The sequence below is a fragment of the Leptidea sinapis genome, chromosome 22 (genome assembly GCF_905404315.1).
Source record: "Leptidea sinapis chromosome 22, ilLepSina1.1, whole genome shotgun sequence".
Classification (NCBI taxonomy): Eukaryota; Metazoa; Arthropoda; class Insecta; order Lepidoptera; family Pieridae; genus Leptidea; species Leptidea sinapis.
In genome coordinates this window covers 111599-132708 of record NC_066286.1, presented here as the reverse complement: position 1 = coordinate 132708, position 21110 = coordinate 111599, and the positions used below count along the sequence as shown (strand labels likewise).

Here is a 21110-nt window from a genome sequence, read left to right as displayed (position 1 = left end):
ACGTCAGGAAGTCGAGCGGGCCGGATGGCATTTCTCCAATCGTGCTTAGAACGTGTGCCCCTGAGTTGACGCCGGTGCTAACGCGTTTATTCCAACACTCTTATTCAAAAGGCGTAGTCCCTGATTCATGGAAGTCAGCCGTTTTTTTTTTATTGCCAATACGGAACGAGACGAGCAGGACTCTCAACTGATGGTAATTGATACGCCCTGCCCATTACAATCCAGTGCCTTTCAGGATTCTTGAAAAACCCAAAAACTGAGCGGCATTACAATTGCGCTCGTCACCTTGAGACATAAGATGTTAAGTCTCATTTCCCCAGTAATTACACTAGCTACGGCGCCCTTCAGACCGAAACACAATAATGCTTACACATTACTGCTTCACGGCAGAAATAGGTGCCGTTGTGGTGCCCATTATCTAGCCGGCATCCCGTGCAAAGGAGCCTCCCACTGGTAAACTCCCTTGTCCATCCGATCCCAAAAAAAGGAGATAGTTCGGATCCGGCAAACTACAGGCCTATTGCTATTACCTCCCTACTCTCCAAAATCATGGAGAGCATAATTAACCGCCAGCTCTTGGTATACCTTGAGGGTCACCAGTTGATCAACGACCGGCAGTACGGCTTTCGCCATGGTCGGTCGACTGGCGATCTTCTGTTATACCTAACACATAGATGGGCGGCGGCTATTGAAAGCAAGGGGGAAGGCCTGGCATTTGGTCTGGATATAGCGAAGGCCTTTGATCGTGTATGGCACAAGGCGCTCCTCGCAAAACTTCCATCATTTGCGCTTCCCGAGAGCTTATGCTAGTGGACCTCCAGCTTCCTCACTGGGCGTAGCATACAGGTCGTTATCGACGGTTAATTGCTCGAATCCCAAGCCCGTGAACGCTGGAGTGCCCCAAGGCTATATGCTATCTCCCACGCTGTTTCTTCTGCATATCAATGTTAGTATGGACACCGCCAACATGCATTGCTATGCAGCTCTGGTGATGCCGTATACACGGGCCATGCAGGTCTTACTCGGGAAAACGTCGACCAGTGCCGGGAGAAACTTGTGTCGTCTATCGAGTCCTCTCTCGAGAAGGTCGCGGAATGGGGTAAGTTGAAACTTGTCCAATTTAACCCCCAGAAGACTCAAGTTTGCGCGTTTACCACTAAAAAAACCCCATTTGCCGTATCACCGCTCTTCGAGAACACTTCCCTTAAAGCCTCGCCTAGTATCGGAATACTGGGTCTCGAAATCTCGAGCAATTGTCAATTCCGTGGCCGTCTGGAGGGCAAAGCCAAACTGGCTTCAAAGAAACTGGGCGTCATATGGAAACTGGGCGGCAGGTCCGGCCTCACATGGAGTATTGCTGTCATCACTGGTCTGGCGCACCCCAGTATCAGCTCGATCCATTTGACCGCGTGCAATGCAGAGCTGCTCGAATTGTCGGGGACCCAGTACTCTGTGAACGGCTGGATCACTTGGCGTTGCGTAGAGACGTCGCTTCATTGTGTGTCTTCTACCGCATTTATCACGGGGAGTGTTCCGAAGAGCTGTTCAACCTGATTCCTGCCGCCGAATTTCACCTTCGCACGACATGCCACAAGTTACGATATCATCTCCACCATCTGGATGTGTGGCAGTCCTCCACAGTGCGGTTTTCAAGGAGCTTTCTTCCTCGTACCATGAAGCTGTGGAATGAGCTTCCTTGTGCGGTGTTTCCGGGACGATACGACATGGGTACCTTCAAGAAAAGCGCGTACACCTAGGCCGGCAACGTTTTTGTGATTCCTCTGGTTTGCAGGAGAGTGTGGGCGGCGGTGATCACTTAACACCAGGTGACCCGTACGCTCGTTTATCCTCCTATACCATAAAAAAAAAACTTTTTGATGACTCCATATCACCGTGAAATTTTAAAATTTTGTCGAGTCAGTATTTCGCAGCTTTATAGTAGTGGCTTCATTGTAGGGTAACCAAGGAGTCATTCTTGCTGTAGATATCTCAGCTTTTGACTCTACGGGAGTTTCATTTTTCTTAAGACATCGGAACAGCTGTTAATAAATTTATTCAAAAGATTATACTAGACAGATAAAGAATGTAAACAATCGGACCACTACTGAGTTACACTAAACTGAGTTATATTGTCATAAATGTGGCTGATACGGACTCTTCCAACGAATCATCTTTGTCTTATACAGACGACAGTGATTAGAATAGGGAATCCAAAATTTGTATATAATTTATTCAAATAAAAATGTATGGAAGCCCTGAAACTTTTGTTTATATTCTTTATCTCGTCTCGTTGGCCGTATTAAAAGGGCAAACATGTTAGTATTATATTATACAGTGAACAGACGCGAATTATGGGAGGAAATCCCCTCCTCTCCCCAACATCTGGCTGTGTGTCGGTGCTCCATAGTGCGGTTTTCAATAAGCTTTCTTCCACGTGCTACAAAGATGTGAAATGGGCTTCCATGTGTGGTGTTTCAGACCTGGGACCCCCAGGGCATGCCGGAATTATAGGCAAATGGTCGATGAGCTCCCAAGAGCTGGAGCAAAAGCAGTCCAATATGGACCGGAATCTATTTGTGGATTGCCTAAGAGCCATTTGTCACACCCCGAGGAACCAATGTCATTTAAATAAAACACTTTTAAAGGATTAAAACGCGTGTAATTGTTACTGTGTTTTTACATTCGATTTTCGCGTAAATGTTACATTTTTATTTTAGTTAACCCGACGTTGTAAGACCTTTCCAGATCTCGTTTTCAGAGAGACTGAGAGAAGCACTTAAACGCTGAAGCAAGTCAACAGGCTGAAACCATTCCAAAGCACTGATAAAGGCATTCATTAATAGAAACGCGTATGACGCCCTATCATTGATCAGGAAAAACCTATGCGTACTCACCAGGATGCTAACTGGGCACTGTCACCGAAACAAGCAATGTGATCGGAAAAAAAAACGAAAGAACTTGTAGATTTTACCTTGATACCGATGAAACGCCTCTTCATCGCACGCGCTTAACACGTTGCGTTTAGTGCTCAGCTGACAGCGAACTTGGTTGCGCGCATACAATTACGATGAAAAATGAATCCATTTGTAACCTCTATAATAATATGTGCGTCCTACTTACGTAAACGATTACGGAATAAAAGAAGGAGAAGAAATCATGTTGATCCAATTATTATAAAGCGCCTCACTGAAGTATAATGTTGTACAATATATTCGAAATTGCGAAGAACACGAATTTTTGATTAAAATATTACACGCGCGCGTAACGGTCGGTTGCTCGGTCAGCGTCGCACTCAACGGACTTATTTATCGCCATAAGGCGTCAACGGGCCGACAAGCTCGACCAACGATTCTCGTCAGCGCGTCGTAGCTGTACGCGCGTAGCAATTCATTAGCGCTGGACTGTACGCGATTATAATAATATGTTTTAGCCCTACGCCTGACCGACGTTAGGGCTCGCCGACGGTCGAGCATTAATCCACCTAACTGTTGCAACTTTACCTGTCTGTAATTTTTATACGTGTAATTGAAGTTGCCGGCTAAATGAGTTTCTTTTTGTTTCAAGATGGTTGCCGTGCAAGTTTTCTTGGTTTAATAATATCGCTATCGTTGTCAAGCTTAGATCATTTTTATGGCTAGATACACTGTGACAGCTGTGAAAATGTCGGAAAAAATTGTGGTTGAGTTAACCTCTATTTTGAGCATTACTGGCACACTAACACATATTGACGTACAAAACGCGAGTGTAAGACAAAGCGTGTTACGCACACTAAAGTAATTAACCTGGACTCTTTTCATCGGTTGTCTAGCAGCAAGAGTCTCTATCTAGAAATATAAATTATCTAAGTTGTCAAGATTCTCAGGATAGTAGAGAACGAATTCGGGATAATTTTTAAAAATGAATTTCAACAACATGAATATTATTTGCAAGGATGTCGGGTTATTAAAGATGTATGTGGGATAATATTTTTTACCAAAATAATACGATTTGAACCTGGCCATCTGATACCAGGCCAAAGGCCAGAAATCGTGATAAATTGTTCAGAGGGTATAAAAACACAAAAAAACACCTAATTTATATTTCATAATCATAATATATTTCAATTATTCAGTACAATATTACAAGATATAGTCTATTTGAAATATAACTATTTTGTAGCGGAAAAATTCGACTATTGTGAAGCAAAATTAAAAATATTAATTATCTAATTATTTGATTAAGAACTATTCACTAAAGATGGTGACATGGAAAGAAAAATAAATAACCTTTTTATCAAGAAAAAGGTAAGAGAAATGAAATCATAAAGCTAAGTTTAGTTCCTTCCTTTTTCCTTCTAAAATAGCTTCATTTCAATGCGAAAAGACGTTTCTACATCCAAGCATTTAACAAGAATAGTAAAATGGAATACGAAATTATAAATTTAACAATTTTCCTTACAGATCGTTTTAATAAATGCAATAACATTGGTGTGAACACACTTATTACTAAAAGAAATATTTACAACTTAGTAATTCAATAAATAAAAGTAATAAATAAATAATCTAAAACTATCTTAGATTGAAGAACGAAGACTGTATTACATTTGCTTATAAATTTACTGTAGCTACTGACTTCTAAAATATAATATACAGACAGGAATTGTTGTTCCGTAGGAAGTAACAGCCTTACACACCTACGACTAAATAATATTGGCATAAAGTTATAACTGAGAATAAACCAAGAATATGCAAAATGCCTAACATTCGAAAAACTTCAGAAGTATCATTGTATTGATAGTGATCTCAGCGAAATAAAACTATCCTATCTCTCAAGTTGGACTAAAGGCACTCCATGACCATGCACCACCACCCCATTTAAATCCGTTCATTAGTTGAGGAGTTCATTGGGAACAAACATCAGGACACATTTAATTCAGTGTCCCGATTGTATATATATTAACAAATTTCACATATTCTTGGTTAATTCTTAGTTTTAACTTTATGCCAAGTTTATTTGTAATACAACCAGAATATACTAGTATAGATATACATGATTTGACAGCTCGATAGTGTGTTACCAATTTTGATGCCTTAGCTAGTGGTCTAATATTCAAAATTCTAAGGAGCTATTGTCAAGTATGACTAACTCGCTAACTACGGGTCACCTGGTGTTAAGTGATCACCGCCCCCCACATTCTCTTGCAACACCAGAGGAAGGAGTACCCATGTCGTATCGTCCTGGAAACACCGCATAAGGAAGCTCATTCCACAGCTTTGTAGTACGTGGAAGAAGGCTCCTTGAAAAACGCATTGTGGAGGACCGCCACACATACATATGGTGGAGATGATATCCTAACGTATATTATGTTACAGAGGTCAGTAATTATGAGCATTGTGTTCAGTAATCAATAATATGGCGTACTAATATAGAAACATATTGGAATGCACAAATATCACCTAGAAACATACTTGTAATATTCACGCGGAATATCTTAAACTCACAGAATTAATAGAGAATGTATTATGACAGCGAATACTCCCAAGGGAGTGCCGCTTGCGCCCCTCTCTCCCTAAGGGATGGTCGCCTTAGAGGAAGGCTTTTTTTTTTATATGAGAGGGGGCAAACGGACAAGAGGCTCACGGGATGGGGAGAGGTGAGGCAACCGCCCATGGACATCCGCAACAACAGGTGTGTCAAGAAATGCGTTGCCGGCCTTTAAGGTGGGAGTATGCTTTTTTCTTGAAGGGGCTTAGAGGGCACTTGCCCAAAGCTAACCTCAGGTGGTGTTTAGTGGGTAGGCACTTAGGTTTTACGTGAATCCCCCATAACCAACGCAGACATAGGCTGCGTTGGTATGCATATGCATTCCCTCCTGTCGTTATTCCGGAGGATAGCCCTATCCCTTTGTCTGATAATTCTATAAACATTGATATAGAAGAGTGGGCATGAGTTTCTTGCTACTTCTTCTCATTAAAGCTCAACCTATTTCGAAGTGGTGGCAATTGACAAAAAGTACAACTTTTTACATTTGAAAGTGTCAATTTTGGCCCAGTTGAATAAATGTGATAATTTTCATTTGATTTCAAATTGTAGCGACAAGACGTCTCTTTCTATGATTTTTTTACGACTTTTTAATCACCTTAGTAATAACGCGAACTTTACTAGTCTTAAAGGACAAAAGAAATATGTACTTAATTTGAGGAAACTAGGACTGCTCTAATTCTACTATGAGTTTATGATATTCAATTATTTTGAAACATATTTTCGAACATAATATAAATCTCAAGAAGATAAGCCTCTCGTTTCAAAAATGGAAATAAGTCTAAGTTATCACTGGTTAAATATTATCGTATACTAACAGCCCTAACACATGATCGTATTTGGTACGGCCGAACTACCGAACGCGGTCTGGTACCGGACCATAATCGATGATATATTGCATTGTCCATTGCAAAAACTTGTTATTATTACGTATGGTGCGAGGCGCCCACCGAACCGTCGGATGGTCCGGCCTTACCAAATCCTACCATGTGTTTAGGCAATAAGGCATACCAACACTGCTATGCTAAATCCACTTTCGCTCTGGTAATATACCAGTCGAAACAGAATCGCATCATTGTGATATTAGGATGGAAAATAGGTTATTGTAAACGGTCATTAACAATACCAAGTCGAAGTCGAGGATTTTTTTATGTGACGGGTTTTCAATAAACCATACACACTTATATTACACGGTGTTTTTAAATACAGTTGTGAGACTAATACTTAGTAAAAAACAAGAGAACTAATTAATATGTTTATCTCAGCACGCTTTCAGAAAATGGCGCGTTTTTAGAACTGAGCTGTTTTTCACAGCCTATTTGATTTTTATAACTATCGATGTGAAAATAATTAAATAAAACTGGTTAGTTAAAAATTTTACTATTCTTCGTACAAAATCTATCAGATCTTATCTTATGTATGAAAAATCAATGCTACATTACTTTTTAAATTAAATTACAAATTTAAAACTTAACTGTGAAAGTATTAATCTATATCGTAAAAGAATGATGCCTATGCGAAAGATTTAATTTTCGAATCATAGTCTCTGAAAATACGCCATGTAGTTGCATCGCAACTGCATTGTAGTTGTACTACATTCATTATCTCTGGCATTTACGGAGCTAAATAGTTGATCATAAATAAATGAATCATTCTAGAGTACAAAACAATGATAGATGAATTTATGCATAGCAACGTTGAACACCTAAAAAGCGAAACCACTTTTGTACTTATAAAATAATCTACATAGATTGGAAGACACATTAGTTGAATGTTAAATTGGCACTAATAGAAACAGCGAAATATCAATATAATTTGATTAAATCACTAATAATTACTAACAATATTTATCGATATAAATAGTTTTTCGGTTCTTCAGCAATTGGTTCGGCGCAGGTTCCAAGATGTCTCATTTGGACGAGACTTCTGTAAAAAAAATATAATATTATTGCATTATTTATTCCTAGCATAAAATAATTAATTATTATATGAAAATTAGGGACGAGATGAACAGGACATTCAGCTGGTGGTAATTGATACGCCCTGCCCATTACAATCCAGTACCGCTCAGGATTATTAAAAAACCCCAAAATCCTGAACGGCATTACAACTGCGCTTGTCACCTTGAGACATAAGATGTCAAGTCTCATTTGCCCAGTAATTTCACTAGCTACGGCGCCCTTAAACCGAAACACAGTAACGCTTAATCATTACTGCTTCATAGCGGAAAAAGGCGCCGTTGTGGTACCCATAATCAAGCCGGGATCCGGTGCAAAGAAGACTACTGGTACGCCAAAGTACCAGGGACGCAGAACATAACGGAGATGTTACGGACATAATATATGTGCCACGATTCTGACATTTGCTTGGCTATTCATTCTTTTATACAAACTTTCTTACTCTATGTAAGTACTCCTGAATCATGAACCCTGCGTCAACGCTTAGGTCCATCTTTCTCATCAGGAATTTGATTTGCAGTCAACATAAATCCTCGTCTTTATATGTAACTTTATCTGTTGCGTAATGTAGCGACTAGTATAAAAATAGTTCCTAATACGTCGGGAAACCCGACGTTATTATAATCTTATTCTATTTTTCATATAAAAAGTCAATCATTGTCAGTAATATATTTTATCTACACCCATGCTTTAAATCCTCTATTAAAGATTGTGAAACAGCTTATTGCCAACATTAAAACACCCAATGTCTTAATAACCATTACATCATCCAAACGAGTGTTGTAATGTTGTACTGAATTTCACTCCTTTGTTTTTTTTCGACCCTTCATGCGGTAAGAGTTTCAACAGACAGCCGACCATGGTATCTGTATGAATTTCAAAAAAAGAACATTTTCGTTTACGCGCGTTCCACACTACCAGAACGTCGCGCGCCGTAAAAAAAAGTAGGCTATTCGAATCCCCGCCATTTTTCTTCGATATTTTTATTATTTTGTTTACAAAAAATGAGCGATTCAAGTTTTGACAGCACACCGCCAGATATTTTAAACGCTGCAATTTTGGCTGCAATGAAAATTACTACAAAAATAAATAATTTTTTCATTAATACTTAGTTTATTTGTATGTAATCAGTAATGCATGATATTAGGTTACTACTAGGACTGCCTGTATAATACTTAGTTTATTTGTATATAATCAGTAATGCATGATATTAGGTTACTACTAGGACTGCCTGTTTTAATGTTAACAGTAAGCTAACTATTTCAGAATATTTTAGAGGATTCATATTCTGGGTGTAGATATAGTCTTGTATGCAACTGTTGATAATTAAGTATTAAAACACTCATGTGATATTATTATCACACATTCGTGTTTTAATACTTATTACCCTTATTACTTATTTGTTTCACAATACTCCAGGAATGTAGCAAATAGTAATTCAAAAAATTAACTAATAGGTGGTATAATAGTCATAATAATATAATTTATATGTTGTTAATGAATAACACAGCAAATAGGTGTAATTAAGTAAAATTTCGGATCATTTTTATCTTCCAGGATGGCTCTAAGCGCCGTATAAATACTTAGCTTGGCCCAACATCTGAAACACTCAGTTCAAAGCAACATAATATTTAAGTAATAAATAGTAGTTAGTACTTACCTCGATCGACAATTCTCCATTTCCAGGAAGCATTTGTTTGAATAAGTCTTATCATCAGTGCCACAAACTGGATCATATTCTGGGGGACAGACACGAGCGCACCCAGAGTACTGGAACCGCGAGAGACATCTCTTGAGGGGCACCACAAACACATGTTTTCTGTAAATTAATATTGTCATATTTTAACCACATTCAATGGACATTTTGTGCACGGTTAATGCTTAGCTAAGTTCTCATAAATAATGAACGTATGTATATTTTAAACACAGCCCAATCGCCCACAATTATCCAATATAGTGCCTGTTAGAGTAATACCTCATACTACCTCATGCACACGTCGTATCTAACTGGAAACACGTTGATTTTCGTGTAAGATTGTTTCGTTGAAATCGGCATTGGCGAGGACGCTACACATCCTGAATGTGGAGGTAGTGAGGATACTTTTTAATTTGTGGCGAGTGTGGCGATGCTGGAATTCGACAGCTTAAACAGCTTTTCGAGATATATCCCGTGGTTGCAACATTAAAATTATGTTCACAAAATCGTCATATTTTTGCTTTTAATAATGTTTTTCATTATTATAATGCTAGAAATAAGGGATTGCTTGTTACTTATTCTAGTAGGCTAATAAAGTTCCAGCCGCTGTTCAGACAGACACTCAGTCGTAAATCATACAAATCTACAGCTGAATATCTAAGTAATCCGACAGCCAGGGACTATATTATGATTATTTTATAGCAATAGCAATGAGAGTACATTATTGTATATTTTATTAAAAAGAGCACAAAAAAAGATTGATCGGAGAGTTCCTTGCGTCACTTCTTCTCTCTCAGAGCTCCATTTATTTCCGAAGTGATAGTAGTATCTAGTATATTAGAAATTACATCAAAAAGAATTTTAATTTTGAGAAAATAAATGCCTTTTATGCCGTTAGGAGACGTACAATGAAGTCTCTACACATCACCAAGGAATAGAGCAATTTCGAATGTAAGATGGAATGCATATTGCGTCTGTACATTGTAAAGATATTTATGATTTCATAAATGTCATGATGATTTTTGTTCAAAATAGCGATTTTCAAAGTGAGAACAGAAAATAATTTTTGAAGAACACACACACAGGCGCTCACGCACACACACCCACACATGCACAAATACCACGTCTTAATATAATTAATATTGATATTGTTAATCGGTTATAAGAAATAAGTATAGTAGTTCTAGAATAAAAAGGCATAAAAGGCATTTGTTTTCTTAAAATTGATTCCATTACATTTTCATAATTAATGTACTCACAATGAACAGTCATAATATTTATTTCTTACTGCATACCACGGTTATATTGCGTCAGTTTTACGGTACGGGTTAATACTATGGGGAAACGTCACTAATATTTCAAATGTTTTTCTGGCACAAAAAAAATGTATAACACCTTTATGCAATGTCAGTCTTCTAGAATCGTGTAGACCATTATTCAAAAAGCACCGTCTGTTAACGCTTACTGGTCTATATATATTAGAAATTTATATGTTCATTAAAAAACATGGTGAACTTTTTAAATCAGCAAAGGACTATTCCATATTAGCATTTAGAGATCTAACTCTAAATAACGCAAATGTTATGTGTATTAGGGTCTTTAACCACCTTCCATAAAATATTAAGAGAGATGCCTAAAACAATAATGCATAAAAATTTTTAATTATGGCTAATAGATAAATACTTTTATAGTTTAAAAGAATTCTTTAGCCAAAAATAATAGTATTTAAATGTTATTTTTTGAGAGGTACCTACAAACTAATGTTTATTTTATATTATATTATTGAATTAAAGCTATGTAATGTGTATTATTGACGTATAAATATAAAAATTCCAATATTGACAATCAAATATTTATATGCCGATATAATGGCAAATTGTGCTGTACACCTGTTAATTGTTAACAACTATGTTACCACAATTCACACAAATAAATCATTTCGTTTAAATTTTTCTTTGAGAGACTGTCTAAAACCAAGGTGGTATATTATAGCACGAACAGCTCTCTTTTGTAAAGCAAACACTATATCAATCTCAGCAGCATGACCCCACAGTAAAATACCATACCTCATGATGCTAACTGAAGTACACTAATCTAGCGGTCGCAACATTCGTGTACTCTCTAATATTTCTAACGGCGTATGCCGCAGAGCTGAGTCTATCTGCTAGTTGGGCAATATGTGAACACGAAATAGTATTATTATAACCTAACTTAGGTTCTGTGGATTTTGTGATAAATAACAATATGACTTTTTTCTTAGATTCGCATAGAGTTGTTCTTCTCATAGATTTGTTGATGTATAAAGACTTGTTGATATTAGGAGTTGTGTCTTCATCTTAAATTCAAATTCAAATATTATTTTTATTCAAAATCGTATGCCTCAGACCTGAGAAGAATGGGCGCAAAAACTCGGCGGGCTTCTTTTTTTGTTACTAATAACAAAGAAATGTTTAGAATGTAATATCGTTCAATAAAAGACTCTATGGTATCATTAAGCAACTCATCTGTGTTATAGCAAACCTTTACCACATAAACGTTTTTAAACAATTCTTTTGAGTTTCGTAATATATTTGTCTTGAACACTTTCTGGAATCTTGTTGTAAAAGTATATACATCCAAGTAGCAGGCATTATAAGTTTATGTTTGGTCCTGGTATTACATTATGGTTATGACAGTTTCTAGAAAATTCACTTATGTGCCTATATACATAACATTAACAAGAATATATTGAGAGGCAAGATTTAAGGTGATTATTTCTATAAAAGAGTATAAATGTTTGATCTAAGTTCAACTCACCCACAGTTCTCCTTCTTCATGATACACTCGTTCTTGTAGAAGCGATTGTCGGAGCCGCAGACGAAAGCTGGTGTGTCAGGACACTCCTCGTGGCAGAGCGCCGTAGTCCGGCAATGTGATGCTGACACTGCTACCACATGCTGCCCACATGTGAGACGTCGGAGCTCGCATTCAGACCTGGATGTTATCCAAACTATTATCGTTCGCAAAGTTCGATTTTGCGCATGCATTTGCGTTTGCAAAGTACCACTTTCCCACACGTTGACAAGAGCGTGCGAGAATGTAGCTGAGCGTGCGAGAATGTGGTGAGCGTGCGGGAATGTATTAGAGTATACGAGCGATTCCAAGGTGCATACGCACGCGCCATCTTTGGCACTCTCTTTGCATTAACACGTGCGAACGACACTGTCTCACCGAGCCCGAGCGCTCTTGCTCGCGCCGGTTTGTTTACATCTGTCATCTGGAATGGACCTGTCAAAACGTGCATTCTGTGTTTTGTATTCTGCCGTTTTTGTTTAATACGGACAATGAACGTCAAAGTATCAGTAGCTTGGCATCATAATTTTAGTGGTCGAACTTTGCGCAACTTAATAGGAAAAATAGTATACGATACTCATGCGCGAGTAGGTCGGCATCCCGCACGAGCGAAGCGAGTGACTTAATTTGCGCACTCGTATCGTAATATACTATTAATAAAACAAATCTTATAACTATATTAATAATACTATGATTAAATTAACTTAAAACTATCATTATGGGGAGGTGTACCAAGGATTCTGGCAGTATTTCCGGCTTGGATAGCTAGGCTGATCCGTTGACCGAAATAGCTGCCAGCGCTTGGGTTACTTGTAGCCCTATTGAGGCGCGAAGGCCATATTAAGTTTGCTTTTTAATTTTTACTTCAATTTTTGCGTTGATTTGGAGTAAAACGGGCAGTAAAGTAAAAATGTCGCGCCTAAGTTTACTTTTGGTGCTTTTTAATCGATAAAAATTATATATTCGTGTTTCGGTTCTTGTAACATATTTTAACATAAATGATAAACTAAGAAACCAGACGTATTAGTTATCACACAGTGAGAAAATATAGAAAAAATTAATAGCATTTGAATGTAGGGTCTTTATAAGTGAAGAAGCAGTGTAACTTAGTATCAAGGCGAAATGGAGGCCCTTAATTCTGTCTCCTTCGTGAGTCAGGCGTGGTAATATGAATTTATGTATGTACAAGTGCTGATTCAGTCGAGCAAAGTGTCACGGCCGTACCTCTTTCTCTAATCTCTTTTCGAAGCAGTTCAGGCTATTTTCGACACCCTATAACTTATAATAGGACAAGCCGTCAAGATGCGGTCAGCCGTAAAAATTGTCTGTAGCAGTCGATTTTAAAATCCTTTTTCGTATCATCGATAGTGTTTTAGTAACTATTCTATTTCTAATTAGTAACTCTTCGATAGTTAGTTTAATAAAATACATAACTTGCCACCTCGCCTGTTAAGTAATCATCATAAATTATGTACTATAAACCTTTCTGCCAAACACCCTGTATCTTATGGTTTAAGTACTATTCCGATCGGTTCAGCACTTTTCACACTATAACCGAAGACAAAACCTGCTCTCCATTTATTATTATCTACTCACCGGTAAACATTTCCATCTGAACCGCACACTGGTTCCTCCAGTGCATTGTCACAATCATCAGGACAATCCGTTTCTAAGCGAGGCAGTAATGTACAGTTACCAAAATGCGCCAACTGCACACCTTTCCTGAAAACAGACACCATAGTGGTTAAAAATATCTCTAGTTGTCAAAAAATTCCACAGGAAATTGTCTCATGGCGATCCATCGAGGGTAGAGTACTAAAGCAGTGCAATGATGGTGATCACTATCCTATCTCTAAAGTTGGACTAAACTGAATTCCATGAAGTAATCCCCAGTAAAATGCATTCATAAACTTAGGAGTTCAGAGGCATTAAGATTATTGAAAGCTATTGAAATTACTGGGCAAACGAGACTTGACATCTTATGTCTCAAGGTGACGAGCGCAGTTGTAGTGCCGCTCAGAATTTTTGCGTTTTTCAATAATCTTGACCGGCACTGCATTGTAATGGGCACGGCGTATCAATTACCATCAGCTGAACGTCCTGCTCGTCTCGTGCTTTATTTTCATAAAAAAAATACATATAAACATCCATGACTCGGAATCAAACATTCATATTGATTATATAAATGTTTGCACCAACCGGGATTCGAACCCGGGACCTCAAGCTTAGTAGGTAGGGTCACTAACCTCTCGGCTATTAGTGTTAAGGTTTATTTAATAGCGACATCCTTACTTATACTTTTTGGTTAATCGACACAAAATAATACGTTGGGTCACTGACCGTATTTCTAGAAATGTACTTAAAGTACTTTAACTAGTATCTTACAGACAAGTTGCGACTTTCAGAAGGCATGGGTTTGTGTACACATTCGCGTCGGTTCCACACACAGGGTCAACTTCCGCCGGACATTTCACCTTCAAACATTTGCTCATTTTCCCCTTGCATTTCTCCATGTCCACTCTCTTGACAATTTTTCTGTTGTTTGCCCTGAAAATTATTCATATAAAACTTATTTTTTTGTTTTAGAAAAATGTGTGCTTTCAGTTGACATACGGCACTGATTGATGGGATTCATAAGGCCCCATATCCATCAGGAGAGGAGACGACTGGAGATAGGCCGTAAATCTGTCAGGTTATTTCCACCTAAGTGGAGAGAAGATGTGATGTCTACGAAAGGAAGAAGTCTCCGCTCCGCCACGCCGCTTCATCGCTCGACGCGCACAAAATTCTATAGAAAAGTGAGATATCTCTCCTCTCCGCTTGATCCATTTGTACCAAAGCTAAGCGGAAAGGAGATGTGGAAATTACAAAATCTGATTGGTTAACAAAATACATCTCCTCTAAGACTACTAGACTACTTCTAAGACAGCACAAAAGTCATCCAAAGTACAATGACTAAAATATATACTGTGACTAAACTATGTTTTCAGCTGTGGGTTTGAAGCAGAAACAAGAAAATTTGCAGTACAACCAAAGTAAACAATATAGCACCAAGAATTTTTTAACTGTGCCTGTGGATATTGCACCAATGAAACCGCTACGTTCTTGTGTGGCGTCTACAATGCGTAAGGCAAATGATTTAAATTTTCTTAAGTGTTAATTCCGCCAATATTTGTTTTTAAACAATTCGACACGTGGTTCGCCTCTACTCTCTAAATCTGCCAGATTTTGGCGAGACAACACGTCCTGAGGATGCCTCGTGTAGAGGCGAAACACGTGTCGAATTGTTTAAAAATAAATATTGGCGGAATTAACACTAAAGAAAACTTAAATCATTTGTATATTTATGGATTTCCGCAAAGTTACGCCTACTTCAATAAATGCGTAAGGCGCTAAATACCTTACAATTACTTTAGACTAATTAATTTCTCACTTCAACTCAAAAAAACATAAAATTTATTTAACCATGGTATATTCTGCTCTATAAAAAGTTATTTATTCTAATTAGTTTATACTATTATTTGTATTATACAAAAAGATCCTTTCGAAGAAGTAACAACTTTAGGGAACAAGGATCCAAAGAAAACATGAATTGATTCAATAAAGTCCGAGATTGCTATGACACAACCAAAGGTTACCAATTATTATATGCCTATAGAAGATAAGACAAGAGTGTGCATTTCCTAATTCATGATACACAAGATATTATTTTGATACGAATATTATTTTGATAACTGAAACTAGGATCGATTACTAGTAAACCTAAGTTCAATGAATAACTTGTTTAATTCAAATATTGAAAACAAAACTAACCCGCAATTCAGCATCTTCATTTCACACTCGTTCCTGTAGATGTTCTCATCAGATCCACACACCAGCTTCTCTTTCTGGTCGGAGCACTCAGTGGGACATGGTTCACCACCTGAAGTGCGCTCTTGGGATACGCAGAACGCCATCGGTACTTCGAATACATGCTTACTGTAATCAATTAATTACATTTTTGTCATCTATCAAATTCTTTTATAGTTTTATTCTTGGAGGAATCACAGGAGCGTTCCTGGCTTTTTTAATATGTCTAGATACGACTGTTTAAGGGAGCGCACTCCGCGCCCCTCGCCCTGTCCAGCCGCGCAAAAGTCCGCAGTAACATACGGGACGTTATCGCGAACCCATTACACTCCAGCTGATGAGGTACCTCCGAATGATCCGAAACTAGTCGGTACCCACACCGATAAATCGTAAGTAAGGCCATATTACTAAATAAATACGTTTTTGTAAGATAACTATATCGTATTGATCTGGAAATTGTCTTTTGTTTGGAAGTACATGGTAGAAAATTCCTTGAAAACTGTGTAGGAAGGTCACACAATGATATAATAATAATGATATTTAAAATTGTTGCGTGTTACATGTCAAACAGTTCTTTAGAATACTCTCCGTGATAAATGTGGCTGAACGCAATAAAAATAAATCTCTACTCAACTGCAATATTTTAGGATTATAACAATAGCAATCTATAAACATTACAATACCCTTCCAAAATCGGCAGTGCCCCCACGAGATTTCACAGATACACCAATACCGAGAGTGCCATACGGCACACTATTCCCTGAAAATGTTCTGACCCTTATTTTGTTTATAAGATGGTTAATTTTGCATGGTCTTATAGCTTGTTTCAATAAAAGCTTTTAGATACATTCACTCATCATCCTTATTATAAGCAGTATATTGCTACATGTAAAATAATACGCATTGACAGAACGCTTTGCGAGCGCATACTCACGCCGATCCGAGGCATACCGCGCGATCTTAGTTTCCCGGAACGGAAAGGATACTTAAAAAAAATATTAACAATAGTAATAATATAATAATAATGGTAAATAATATTACTCTTTGTAACATGAATGGTGGTGTGAAAAAAATGCTGTTTGAAAAATTACCCGCAGTTAGTTGCCTTCATCCTGCAAGCGTTGGCGTAAAGTTTGCCATCAGAGCCGCAAGTTGGTCTAGCAACTCTCCAGCAAGACTCTCGGCAGTGACGAGTTGTTTGACAATGTTTCTTGCTTGTTCTTACCACGCCTTGTCTGCAATGATAAATGTGTTGTGTTGTATTATGGGACACATTAAGGTAAAGAGATATGGCCTAAAAATCATAATAATATAAAATTGAATATAAAACTAGGAAAAGAGGAAGGCACCAAATAAGATGGAAAGAAGAAATTAGATAGGAAAACATGCATTAGAATTGCAAGAAACAAGGAATGGAGAACCTTAGAGGAGGCCTTTGCCAATCTCGTTTGCTTTCGTCCATTGATACATGATCAAATCATAACATTATTTTTCAGAAACTGTCACTCACTTTCTTTATCTTGAAATTCGCTATCCACGTGATTGATAAGTTGAAGAAAATATTTTGAGCTACTAACCCACATGTTAACAGCTTCATTTGACAGGTGTTCTTGTAGACATTGCCGTCTGAGCCACAGATTGGTCCATCTAAAGGAGCTTGGGAACAGTCAACGGGGCAGTTTTCACGATGAGCGCTGATGTTGTTGCAAGCTCCAAGATGGGAGAGGCCAATACCAACTCTGAAATTACAATAGTTATCAGAGAGAACAATTTCGCTACCCCAATTTACCTCAAAACAACATATTTGATATGTTTTTTTTATGAAAATAAGGGACGAGACGAGCAGGACGTTCAGCTGATGGTAATTGATACGCACTGCCCATTACAATGCAGTGCGCTCAGCAATGCGCTCGTCTCCTTGAATCATAAGATGTTGAGTCTCATTTGCCCAGTAATTTGAAACACAGACAGAAACACGGTAATGATTACACATTACTGGTTCTCAGCAGAAATAGGCGCCGTTACCCATAATTCGAGCGCTCTTCGATCTGAGCCAAACGTTCGAGTGTTAGTAGTTACTACTCTCAGAAAATAATTTTCGAACTGCCAGTTAAAATATTTCATTCATACGAACGAAACATATGAAACGTGTATTAGTTCAAAGTGTAGTGGAATGGCCCATTAAAAAACTTGACTTATAACATTTTCGCATTATGGCGTTTGCAATAAAACGATAATAATGAAACATTGTTACACACAACAATAACCAATTTGCCTTTTATTAGATTTAGTGAGATTTTCTTTCTTACTTCAGATTTTTTTAAATATCGAATAAAGTTATCTTAAATATATATACATTCATAAAGACACTCGCAAAACCTCTAAGGTTTATGTGAGAGCGGTAAGTTTGAAGTACAATTATTATTTTCATTACTTAATAACAAATAGTGGTAATATTAAAATATACTTCATAGGTATTCCTGGTAATTAGCTTCTATATTATAGTATTTTGTTAGCTTTACTTTGAGGTTTTTTCTTTCTAGATATATCTATAAGATCATCGGGTAGTGTATTTAATTTCCTGCATAGTAATAGTTACAGGTTCTTTTACTATATACGTTGTTATATTTGGGTAGACAAAACTTATTAAGGTAGTTTCCTCATATTTTGTTTTCTTTCATATTTCTTAAGATTACAATATGTGTTATTAAATTCTACAACTAAAATAGCGAATCTTATTTTAGATTGTTTAGACATGACATTACAATAGGAAAATAAAAGATACTTTAGAACTTGCCTGCAAATTTCAACTTGTAACATGCATCTGTTTAAATATGTTCTCCCATTCGTCCCACAAACGGGATCTCTTTCTGATGTGCAGCGATGGTCGCACTTGGAACCTTGTGCTCGGGAACATGATCCTTGATCTGGTGCAAGACGAACTCCTGGAAACAAAAATATTATCAATAGTATTGGGTTTGTGAGCCAACAGAATGTCTCCAATAAGGCACGCCTAGTTGTTCATTGAGTGGAATTCATGGTGCAAAATATTGTGTGTGCGAAGAAAAATAAATGGTGTAGAAATGATAGCTTTTCGTAGTGTTTGTGGAGTAAAAGAAGCATTGAAACAAGATTAGCTGCACAAATTTATACAATAATGGTAGAAGTAGAATCATTTATAAAAAATTCGACAGCAGCGCCCTCGAAGCAGTATCCTCCTTCACCACGGCAATGCTTCATCGCACTCGGACTGTTGAATATTTGACTATGGCAGGTGTCCAGATAATGAGTCATCTGCCATACAGTCCTGACCTGGAACCCTGCTACTTTTATTTATTCCCAAGAACTAATGATAAAATTCGAGTTATTCGCTTTACACGCCCTGAAGATGCGGTGAAAGCGTACGAAAATTCTATAGAAGAGACCCCTAAGGAAGAATGGGCTCAATGCTTTTCTCAGTGGTTCCATCGAATGCGACAATGTGTAGAGAGGAACGGAGATTACTTCGAAAAACAAAGTACTGGCAACTTTCTACATTAAGCCATTTTTTTCTAAACATTTTCAGTGTTACCTAGGTATAATATAAATTATTAAATTTACATAAATCTTGACCAGTCTGCAAAGTTTGAAATTAATCCAACGCTACAAAGAGTTGGAAAATATCGTTTAAAGATTCCGTTACATATAAACAGACATACATACCAAGTTATTGTCATCGGTCCTTGATAAAGTGTGTAAAGTTTAAATTCAATCCAACATTTTAATGCATATTTTTTTTTGATAAACGCGAGTGTATTTAACACATTTAAATAAAATAATTTTGAAGGTTTAAATCGCTTGTAATTGTACCTTTGTTTTAACATTAGATTTTTGCGTAAAAGTTACATTGTTATTATTATTTTAGTTAACCCAGAAATCAGGAAGATCGAGATCAGAAAAGGTCTCGAAACATCTGGTAAACTAAAATAACAATTCTAAAGCGTCTGAAAATCAATTCTAAAGTTTCCGTTACATATTGGTTACATACTAACTCACGAATGAAGCCAAAAAAAGCGTTTTAAAAACCATAACTCCTTGAAAATGTAGGTTAAGCCTAAGTGTGCTAAAAGTATACGTATATCCCGGTATTCATGTAGCTAAAAAAATTCTCAACGCTTCTTTACGAAGTACCAAGAAATACAATCCCAAGCGCTATCTTATTACATAATCTCACAGATCTTTAGCAAGATAGAGAATACTATGAAGTGTGTAGATTTAGGTCATAACGGTTTTCAGTATTCTAACATTTATCATATGAGCGAGTGCATTTCTAGTAATTTATCAATTGCTTCCAGTTTCTATGTGGGTGGCCAGATCATTTGTTACATTCTATGGCACCCTGGTACTTTGTCATTTATTTCTTAGTATTTTAGAATTCCATTTGGACGGTATATGGAATATTAAACCTACTTTTCAATTGGTATGTTGACTACCGTTCATTTAACTAGGTAAGCTTTCAAATTGAAATCTTCCATATCAACAATAATTTAGGAAAAAAATTCTACAGTTTGAAACACAATAATTTCTTTAGATAACATGTTCAATATAAAAAAAAAACTAAGAATTCTTTGGGGACTGCCGATTGAAGTGAAAACTAAGTAACTTGTGAAATATTTCGATTATTATTTTTGAACTATTTTTGATTTCTAAGGAAGTGTTAATGACAAATTTAAAATTTGATCCCTGATCATAAACAATTAATAATATCGCATGAATTGTTCTATTTTCCAGTACAAAATACTATCATGTATGTGTGAAAAACAATTTTAATTTACTGTACTATCATACACAATTATTTAACATACGTTTAAACTTCAGGGTTATTATCATTATTTTACAAAATATATGGATGTATATTATGTAGATAAATGTACTCTTTGTAAGCTTACTAGCTGACCCGACAGACGTTATTCTGTTCATAAAGAAAAAAAATCTGTTCTTAGTTGACCTCTAATCAGCGGTAGCGAAGTAACTTCAAACGAGTAAAATTACCTTTTCCACAGGTCTTTTTCCTCATCTCACATAATGATGGGTAGATGTAGCCATCAGTAGCGCACACCGGCTCCCCCTGTAACGCTGGTCCACAGATTCTCGGGCAAGTCGCATCCCTCGCACCCTCGGAGTAGGAAAACACTGTAACGAAAATAAAAAAAATATAAACAATCAGCATATTCAGAAATGAGAAGATACAAATTGATGTTGTTTGATGAAAAAAG

At 37.0% G+C, this 21110-nt stretch overlaps 1 protein-coding gene across 1 annotated transcript in view; it reads right to left on the bottom strand.

Moving 5' to 3' along the window:
* Positions 1-4073: 4073 nt before the first annotated feature.
* Positions 4074-21110, bottom strand: part of LOC126970924 (serine protease inhibitor dipetalogastin) — a 91063-nt gene continuing 74026 nt past the window's right edge. The window contains exons 3-12 of the mRNA XM_050817057.1: positions 20887-21027; positions 18653-18800; positions 17433-17594; positions 16947-17090; positions 15820-15984; positions 14392-14553; positions 13603-13728; positions 11971-12147; positions 9139-9297; positions 4074-7446 (exon numbers count right to left, since the gene is read on the bottom strand). Coding sequence (XP_050673014.1) covers positions 7368-7446; positions 9139-9297; positions 11971-12147; positions 13603-13728; positions 14392-14553; positions 15820-15984; positions 16947-17090; positions 17433-17594; positions 18653-18800; positions 20887-21027 — 1463 coding nt within the window. The 3' untranslated portion in view covers positions 4074-7367. The remainder of the gene's footprint in view (positions 7447-9138; positions 9298-11970; positions 12148-13602; positions 13729-14391; positions 14554-15819; positions 15985-16946; positions 17091-17432; positions 17595-18652; positions 18801-20886; positions 21028-21110) is intronic.